Source organism: Danio rerio, chromosome 19, assembly GCF_049306965.1.
Source record: "Danio rerio strain Tuebingen ecotype United States chromosome 19, GRCz12tu, whole genome shotgun sequence".
NCBI lineage: Eukaryota > Metazoa > Chordata > Actinopteri > Cypriniformes > Danionidae > Danio > Danio rerio.
Window position 1 is genome coordinate 44,907,457 of NC_133194.1, and position 10,190 is coordinate 44,917,646.

The 10,190-nt window shown below is 36.7% G+C and overlaps 1 protein-coding gene across 16 annotated transcripts in view; it reads left to right on the forward strand.

Moving 5' to 3' along the window:
• Nucleotides 1-9,943, forward strand: part of nfyc (nuclear transcription factor Y, gamma) — a 46,919-nt gene extending 36,976 nt beyond the window's left edge. For 8 of the 16 annotated variants that reach the window (NM_199639.1, XM_009294374.4, XM_009294377.4 and 5 more), the window contains 5 exon segments: nt 2,134-2,205; nt 6,130-6,291; nt 6,466-6,573; nt 6,783-6,842; nt 8,837-9,943. In NM_199639.1, the coding sequence (NP_955933.1) occupies nt 2,134-2,205; nt 6,130-6,291; nt 6,466-6,573; nt 6,783-6,842; nt 8,837-8,959 (525 nt within the window). In that variant the 3' untranslated portion in view covers nt 8,960-9,943. 16 annotated transcript variants of the gene reach the window in all.
• Nucleotides 9,944-10,190: the final 247 nt, after the last annotated feature.

The window sequence follows — 10,190 nt, forward strand, 5'->3', positions numbered from 1 at the left end:
AGCTCTCTTTTGTTTACCTTTTATGCAACATTGATTGTTAAGGGTTTTTTTTCTTCATACCTGAGGACAGAGAACTGCATTGGCTTCATTTCACTGTCTGCTCACTGCTTTGTGCCGCTAAATGCTGTCATTTCTCCAAATGAGATTTTTTCTATTATTATTTTCATATTTCACTATTCTACTATTATTTTCAAATTTGACGCCTCTGCTGCTGCTTTAAGCTTCAGTTAATGCCTGCTTGCACCATTTCTGAAACTACACAATGACACAGTTAAATATTCACAGCAAAATCACACACTTTTGATTTAGCAACACTAAACTCAATGCACTTTTGTCAGAATTTTCCTCCAAAAAGCTTTTTGGGTTGTTTTTTAAAAATTAAATAATTACATATAGTAGCATTTTGATAAGTTATTCTGATTTTAAGTCCTTTAAGTGCACATTTTTGAGTAAAAATATGATTATAATGTGAATATAGCTATGTTTCTATCCACCTATTTTTATGCACATTTTGAATATATACATAAAATAATGATTGATGGAAACGCCAATATGTGCATAAATTTAGCAAATGCGCATAATAAAAACGTATGCGAAACTGAGTAGTATGAACTTTTTATTCAATAAGAAAAATGTGCATAAACTATGATGGAAACTTTCATTCAAATATTCTTTGTGTGTTGGCATTATCTTCTAAGGCACAAATCATTTATTAAATAAAGAAAAGATTCATGCAGCTTCTGCTTCCGCAGCACAATTTAGTTCTTTTATGCTGCGTTCAAACCAGACGAGTGATTTACAAGTCAATGCAAAACGCTAATAGACATCATGCAGCACGAATGAGGCCCTTCATTAGTGCGAATTGCGTCATTTGCGAATATCAAGCGGCTACGTTCACACCAGACGCGAAAGAAGCATCAAGCGCGATTGATTTACGCCCTTGTCACATGAGGCATCAGTGTCAGCGCTTCCCTTCACTTTGAAAAGGTGATGTCAGGTGTTGCAGAACTGCATTGTAGATCCATCGGCGCTGCTTTAGTGGTGTGTTTGCTGCAGAAGTTGGGAAATTCTCAACTTTTCAAGCGCCAATGGAAACGTCAGCCAATCAGATTGCTTCATGCAAATACCCTAGCTCAGACAGTAGCCGATTACGGACTAATTTCATTGGTTGATGCTGCTATGGTGATCGCGCCAGCCCCAACTTCAGACACGTCCTCGGTCAAGAGTTAATGCTAAAGCCCTGTGTGAATGCACGGTCACATGTGAAGTCAATACAAAGACGCGAATAGACATCCTGCTGTGCGATACGCACGAATAAGGAAGTGCAAGTTAAGCGTTTTGCACGATTGATGCGCATATTGCGTGTTTCGCGCAATCGCTTGTATTTGAAAATCTGAACTTTAGCTGACATTCGCACCATGTTAACCAATCATGAGCTTGTTCTTGTGGGCCCATGCTTATGACGTAGTGCCAGTTCATCAAACTGGGCTCGGCTCAGTCAGTAGCACCGCTAAAAGCCTCCGTCATCCAGGTTAAGTTTCTGGAGGAGTTTATGACCTCACAGAGCTGTGTGCACTTTTGAAAGCATCTAGTAGACTCAAGACACTGCTCCAAACAAATCTAAGCTTGTTTTTAGTCTTCCTAAAGCACATAAACACAGCTAATCTCAATAAAATCCATGTTAGCCATTTAGCAACAATGCTAGAGTCACCGGGTAGGCCGAAGCACTCCCCATCACGCGTCTGTTGTGAAGTGAATTTGTCGCGCAAATAAAGCAAGTAAACTCAAAATATTCATGCTTCTATTTACGCACGAATAGCGCAATTAATACACGCATGCCTCGTCTGGTGTGAACACAGCATTAAACTCGTGGGATGAAACCGTTGCTTTATTCGCACATCTTTTGTGTGATATTCCAGTTTTATGCATATTTAATTAGCATCTATGGATGGAAACATAGCTTATGTCTGTTCATTTGCTTCACTATGCATCACACTTTTTCATTTCTTTCACTATTTGTTGCTTTTCGGTGCATTGCCTTTTCATGTGATGTTGGAGTATGCGCTTTTGCATGTGCTTGCTTGTGCTGTTAAGTTCACTCTGTTTCTGGCATTGTTTGCTCCTCTTCCTCAGGTATTGCAGGGAACCACCATGCAGCAGCTGCAGCAGGTGCAGGTCGCTCAATCTCAGGCGACCCCCATCACGGTAAACACCTCAAACCCTGCAAAAGCACTTCTTTGATGCCCTACAAGGGGCATTTGTCATTAGAAGAAGAACTGCATTTCAAAGCACAATGCAGATATAAAAATATCCCCCTTTGGGTGTTATACATAACGTACTATACATTAATCAATGCTGCAAACAGAAGCAGATGGTACTATGGAGATACAGTGTTAGTGCCTGAGCTCAGTCGTCTTACTGGTGTTATGCAGCGTGTATTAGTTTGATTTAAATGTATTAGTAGTTTAATTTTTGCATAAACAAATATAAAATATCTTCTAAGTGTAAAAAAACATTAATAAATGTCATTTAAAAGCATTTTTGCAGAACATTTAAAAAGGACATTTCCAGAATAGCACAGGTTTTCAGTTGTTATGATTGGAAATTAGGGGTGGCACGGTGGCTCAGTGGTTAGCACTGTCGCTGTTTCAAGTCCGGGCAGGGCCAGTTGGCATTTCTTTGTGGAATTTGCATGTTATCACCGTGCTCCGGTTACTTCCACAGTCCAAAGACATGCACTATAGGCAGGGCTGGACTGGGACAAAAAAAATCAGCCCTGGCATTTTGGTACAGAGTGGCCCACTACATTCAAATCAAAATGCTCCCCATCTGTGCACGCCCTTGAATATGATTATCAACTCCCATTCTATAAAAGCACAAAAGCCATATATAGGAACAATTAAGAGTTGCCAAATTAAAAAACTTAAAATTTTAATTTATTATTATAATAAAATTATAAGTCCAACTTGTGTGTGCCTATGTGTTTTGAGCCTATATTAAATAATGAACAACAAAAACTGCCTTCTGATGCACACAGTTAATGTTGATTACCAAATTAAAGTTTTATATTAAAAGCAGTGTGTCAGAGACACTTAAAAATGTTTAACTCAACAATGAAACTTCAAACATAACTTAAAGATTGTACATAGCCAATCAAATGAACTTAAACAATTAAAAAGTCCAACAAGTATTTGTTTGGGCCTAAACTACAAAATCAAATGTAAAAAAAAATAGTATTAGTTTTGCTTGAGTTGCGCACTAGTTTGGTCATGTATACATATCATTATAACCATATTGTTTAAATATTATTGTCACTATAAGCATACGTCATGCTGACGATCAAAAACACAATGTCATGATATCTCATGCGATTGTCTTCTGACAGAGTGCATCTTAGAATACATGACCGACACTCCTCATAGAGCTCGAGAAGCAGACATTCTTTATGATGTATTTCGTTTTTAAAATAAAGGCTTGCAGGTTAAGGAAACAGCATAGGAGGAAGTTGCTGCGTCTTTGGTGCAGATGAAAAGTAAAAAAAGTATATTTATATGGACAGATAGGCAACTAGATAGAAGAGACGGGATTATATTCATTTGTGCAACAGTTGACGATCCGCTCCTCGCTGCAGACGCAAAAGGCAAACGCCTGCTCCATGCTGCTTCTGCTCTCCATATCCTCACGTCGGGTGAGAAACAGGCGTGACTCCCGACTATATTGACAAATACACACCAATGTTGCACGCTTGGTGTCCAAAATGGAAGTCTGTGGTTGGGTCAGCCCAATAAAATACTAAAATAATAATAATAATTTTAAGGTCAATATTATTAGCCCCCATATATATATATATATATATATATATATATATATATATATATATATATATATATATATATATATATATATATATTTTTTTTTTTTTTTATAGTCTACAGAAAAAAACACTAATACAATTACTTGCCTAATTAACCTAGTTAAGCCTTTAAATGTCACTTTAAGCTGAAAATTAGCATCTTTAAAAATATCTAGTAAAATATTGTGTTGTCATCATGTCAGATAAAAGAAATCATTTATTAGAAATGAGTTATACAAACTTTATTAGAAATATGATAAGTACAAGTGTAAAATAAATACAGGGGGCCTAATAATTCTGACTTCAACTGTATATCTGATAAAATAAATGATCCAAGCATGGAATTAAAGGCTGAATTCTCCTAAACAGCAGATATTATTGACCAGGGCAGAATCTGCAATTCATATGTCCTCAACCTGATGTTACATGAGGTCACGGTACGTCTCGGGCCAGATAAAGTTGTGCTGCTTAATAAATTGTCCCGTGCTCTCGGGTGTCAGTTCCTGAAGAGGAGAGATCGTCTGTCGCACCTCCGCAGTCCAGGTTTCTCCGCTCCACACGAGAAGCCCGGGGTCACAGTCTCGCATCTCTCCTCTTTCCTCAACACTTCTTCAGTTTCACTTTCTTTTGGAGAGCTTCCCATATTCACAGGAGAGTGTTGAGCTGCGGTTCTAATGCTAGACTCTCTGGTTCAGCTTAAACCTTTATGGGATCCTTAATGCAATGTTCATTTGGGAAAGTCCTTGTGTTGTTGGGGGTCATTACAAGGCTTTTGTGGCTGAAAAGAAAAACATATTGTAATCAATGTCCATGAAGTGACTATACAGTTGAGGTCAGATTTATTGGGGCTTATTATTTTGAATTTCCTTTGAATTTCTTTTTCTTTTTTAAAATATTTTTTCCAAATAATGTTTAACAGAGCAAGAAAATTTTCACAGCATGATGATAAATATTAATTATTCATTAATTGTTAAACGGGGGCTAATAATTTAGGGGGAGGGGGAGTAATAATTTTGACTTCAACTGTACATAGTTCTTCAATTTCTAACTGCATTTTTTCATCTGTTGAAGTAAAGCAGATGTGTCCTGTAACTTGATGCTGGTTGGTTTAGTCTGGTTAAATGGAAATGTCAATAGAATGATTTAATGCCTTTTCTCTTTCTCATCTTTTTCCTTTTCATCTTATTTTTTCTTCTTTTTCTTAAATTTCTTATGATTATTCTTTAAAAAAAATTGTTTTCTTGTTATTTTTCTTTGATTTTCTTTTTCTTTTTTTCTTTTTACTTTGTTCTTTTGCTTTTTTCTTTCTTTCCTTTTTTCTTTCTTTTCTTCTTTTGCTTTCTTCTTTCTTTCCTCTTTTATAATTTTAAGCTTTTTTCTTTATCCTTTTTTTCTTTCTCTCCACCCTTTAATTTCCTTTTTCTTTTGCTTTTTATTTCGTCTTTCTTTTTTGCTTCTTTCTTTTCTAATTTTTCTTTCTTTTTGCTTCTTTTTCTTTCTTTTCTGCTTTTTTGCTTTTTTCTGCATATTTTGCCTTTTACTCCTTTCTTTTCTTCTTTCCTTTTTCTTTTTTCCTTCCGTCTTCTTTTCTTTTTCTTTCTTTCCTCCTTTTTTTTCTTCTTTCTTTTTTCCTTCTTTTGCTTTTTCTTTTCTTCTTTCTTTCCTCCTTTTTTCTTTTTCTTCTTTCTTTTTTTTCTTCCTTCCTTCGCTTTTCTTTTCTCATTTTTCTTTTTTTTCTGTTCTTCCTTTTCTTTCTTTTCTTCTTTTGTCATTCTTCTTTTTTCTTTTTTTAATCTTCTCTTGCGTTCTTTTCTTTCTTTTGCTTTTTCTTCACCTTCAAATGTTTTCTTGATTTACTGGATTTATAACGTATGGATGTAACTTATTTCATAGAGATCTTATAATTAAATACATTATACCTAATTACAATACATCATACTCTATTACAAATGTTCTCTTAAATTTCCATTTCTCTGTGTGGACGCGTGTCAACATTTGAAGTCGATCAAAAGGTTTGAACTACTGAACAACGTCCATTCTTGTCTAAAGACAACTTTTTTTGATCAAATGTTGACAACTGCGTAAATGCATAAATGTCTACACGGGTACTATTTTTGTAATGCAAGTATATTACACAATATAACTGTTGAAAATGCACACATTTCTGGAAATATATCCTCATCTTACAACTCTCATAGCAGTTGTAAATTGACTGTAAAACATGAATTGTTGGGAGCTGCAGTTCAGCCCTCATGCTTTCATCCTTCTACTTTCAGAGTGCTCCGGTGACCATGCAGGTGGGCGAGGGTCAGCAGGTGCAGATCGTCCAGGCTGCTGCACAGGGACAGGCCCAGGCACAGACAGCACAGCCAGCCGGACAGACCATGCAGGTCATGCAGCAGATCATCACCAACACAGGAGAGATCCAGCAGATTCCAGTAAGAGGATGTCACGTTTACCTTTTTGTTTCATGATTGTGGTCTCTTTAAATGAGCTCTAGGCTAATTATGGGTACAGTAGCATATGTGGTGTTCATGAAGACCAGACTGATTTGCTGTTAGATGGAGGTGATGTTGTGTTCATCTGCGCCCTCTTGTGGTGGTGTTCTGCAGGTGCAGCTCAACACTGGCCAGCTGCAGTACATTCGCCTGGCTCAGCCCGTCTCAGGAACACAGGTGGTTCAAGGACAGATACAGACACTCGCAGCAAACACTCAGCAGGTAAATCATGAATACACACACAAACTGATTTCCAGATGAGATTTTACTGTGATATTTTTTACTGACACATTATTTTTGGTCACACTAATAATACGTGATTCTCCTTTTGAGAAATTGAGGATTTTCTTATGATACATACCTTTTTATAATTTTGATTAGTGTAATTAATAATGGCTGTTATTTTTTGATGATTGTTTTTTTTTTTTTAGCTTTCACAAACAGAAGTACAACAGGGTCAGCAACAGTTCAACCAGTTTACTGACGGGCAGGTGAGGACTTTTCTTCTTTATTTAATTTATCCATTGGGCAAAACATGTTAGCCCTCCTTGTGCTGCCAAAACAGCGCCAACTTACCGAGGCATGGACTCGGGGGTCTGCAACATATTTTGTAGTATGGACCAGTGTTCGTATTAACAATTTTTAATGTATTTTAGTTATTATGTACATAATTACATCTATATCACAAATTCATACAACAACAAACTAATACATCTCACTATAATAGAGAGAGTAGAGAGAGAGATGTTTGTTTCCCACTCATGCTGTAGTAACTGTATCTTATAAAGATTGGCGTCACACCCTTTGCATTGTAAATATGTTGGTAAGCAACGCAAACAGATGCCAATAATGGCGTTGTTTGTACCTTCATAAAAAAAGCTTTAAATTTCTAGTAGGGGAGCTGTGCACCGCGTCTGGTCTGCTATGTACACAGATATGGATATTGATTGTTGAAAGGAAGACTCAAAATAAAGTGGGATCTCGGAAAGAATTTTTTGCAAGAATACAAATTTACACTTTCACTGCATGAGACACGAGGAACAGATGCTTTGTCAAGTTGTGAATTTATTTTTTATTTTTTTATTTTTTTAATTAGACAATTTCTAATCTTTAGTATTTTCATTTTTTAAAATGTTTTACTTACAGTTTCATTTCACTGTTGTTTATATACTATGAAGACATTAAGGCGTTAATCTGGGGTCATTTTTGGATTTTATTTTGGGCCGGTCCTGCTTTATATTAAGTGGTCGTAACTACTTGGTACTTGCATGTACTTATTTTATTCATATTGTTTTGCACAACACTTATGGAGCTACTGATATTTTTTCAAGACACATTTATACAGCTTAAAGTGACATTTAAAGGCTTAACTAGGTTAACTAGCTTAATTAGGCAGGTTAGGGTAATTAGGCAAGTTATTGTATAATGATGATTTGTTCTGTAGACTATCGGAAAAAATATATAGCTTAAAGGGGCTAATGATTCTGACCTTAAAATGTTGTTTAAACAATTCAAAACTGCTTTTATTTTAGCTGAAATAAAACAAATAAGACTTTCTCCAGAAGAAAAAATATTATCAGACATACTGTGAAAATTTCCTTGCTCTGTTAAATATCATTTAGGAAATATTAAAAAAAAAAAATTTTAAAGGAGGCTACAAATTCTGACTTCAGCTGTGTGTATGTATATATATGTGTATATATATATATATATATATATATATATATATATATATATATATATATATATATATATATATATATATATATTAGAGGTGTGAACCTATACTGGTCTCACGGTTCGGTTCGGTTACGATTATCCTGCCTTCGGTTCAATTCGATATTTCGGTGCATCACGGTGCATTGACGATGCTTTCCATATACAGTGTTATATTTTAGAGGGGAGGCTATAACAAGCTGTCTGTATAGACACACAGCACCACACTGTCTCTCATTCAAACACAAACATAGACGGCACCAAAGAAACAAACACACACACACGCACACACACACACTCAAGCCCTCGCAACTGGAAGAGCTCGCCAAGAGCGGAGCAGAAAAACGAAAAAAATAAGCACTTTTCCGACGGTCCCTTACAGAGAGCTCCTCTCAGCGCGAGCTCTCCCGGCTAAAGTAAACGCAGACTGCGAGGGCTTAAACGGAGCAGTGCTCGTAATGCGGGCCTGGTTCAAGGCAACTGTACTTAGTCTGATTATGCCCTAAGAGTGTCCCGTAATTTCCAATCCCATTGTTGATAGTAATGGTCATGGTTAGTCATGTAACCTATTGCTTTAATGTCCTTAAATGAAACACTGACGCATATTTAAAAGCTATTTCCTTCATTTAACAGACATTTTCTGACTGCAACATTTCAGAAATATAATTTAGTGACATCTAAAAAAAAAAAAATGAATGTTGGGAATGTTGTCAGTAGTAGTCAGTCTCCATTAACACCCGATGCCTCTCCTGTCCCTGTGCCCCTGCAGCAGCTCTATCAGATCCAGCAGGTGACGATGCCGGCAGGACAGGAGCTGACCCAACCCATGTTCATCCAGTCCACCAATCAGACAGCTGACGGGCAGGTCACTACGCAGGTCAGCGCAGACTGAGCCCATCCATCATGAAGCCCCCCCGGCACTATCAAAACAGTGGAGGAGGAGACAAACAACACCCAAACCTTCCACTTCCCATCATCTCTTCATCAAGACGTCAATCCAGAAACCCAATAATAAACCTTAGATTCAAGCTTCCCATAATTTACCGTCCAAAAACAGTTTGGGTCTCTTCACTGAGTGATGGAAGGATCAATGTATAGCGGCAGAGGTTTGCTTTCTGCCATTGATTTCAGCTACGTGTCTTCTGCAATATGGAGTATGAACCACTGTCTTCCTCACAGTATAGGTTGATATGTCCTCGTTTCATAGTTGGGCTAGAGATTATGCTTCAGTGATAGTGATATTAGGGTAAAACCAGAGCTGAAGGGCACTTGGGCTTGTACAGTGGTCTTTATTTTTTAATTTCTTTTATTAAGCCCTCACCCAGATCATGCCATCTCATGATGTGTAGACTTCTAAACTCGATGATTAAAAGCCATAATCTACACATTCTGTATCTCTGTAGTTTGGTTCTGTGATTGATTAGTAATGGTAATAGTTCTGTTGTAGTATCTCTTGTATAGTTTTTGATAAGGTTGTGTTTGTTAAAGGGCTTCTTCTTGTTGGGTTTTCTACATGCAGAATGGTCCCCCCCCCCTCTCTCTCTCTCTCGGTGTGAATGTGTTTGAATGTGCTTTTTCCTTGCGTGTCTTTCTGGACCACATTTAAAGAGGCTTCCTCTGCTGGAAACGGAACAGCTCTATTGTTACCTTCCTAATGAAATAAAACCCTTTTTATATAAACATTTTAATTATTATTTTTTTTAAATCACCCTTTTGTTGTTTTTTCATATCATAAATGTTGGTCGTGTTGTTATTTTGCATGTAGTTATGACTGCCAGCATGATATGCAATACCTAGGTACAGATTTTATTTTTGTGTTTTGTGTTTATTTTGTAAACAGACCTTGGTTTGTGAAAAAATAAAATCATAAAAATGATGTAATTTGTACTTTAACACACACACACACACACACACACACACACACACGTACGTTTGTATTTGTGAAAATTGGGAACATTACATGGGTTTCCATTCATTTTATACTGTCCAAAACGTATATTGTATTGCCCTGAACCCACCCCACCCCTAAACCCAACTATCACAGGAGACTGTGTGCAGCTTTACTCTCCGATTAAACTCATTCTGTAGGATTTTTAAGCATTTTGAGAAGTGAGGACGTCACC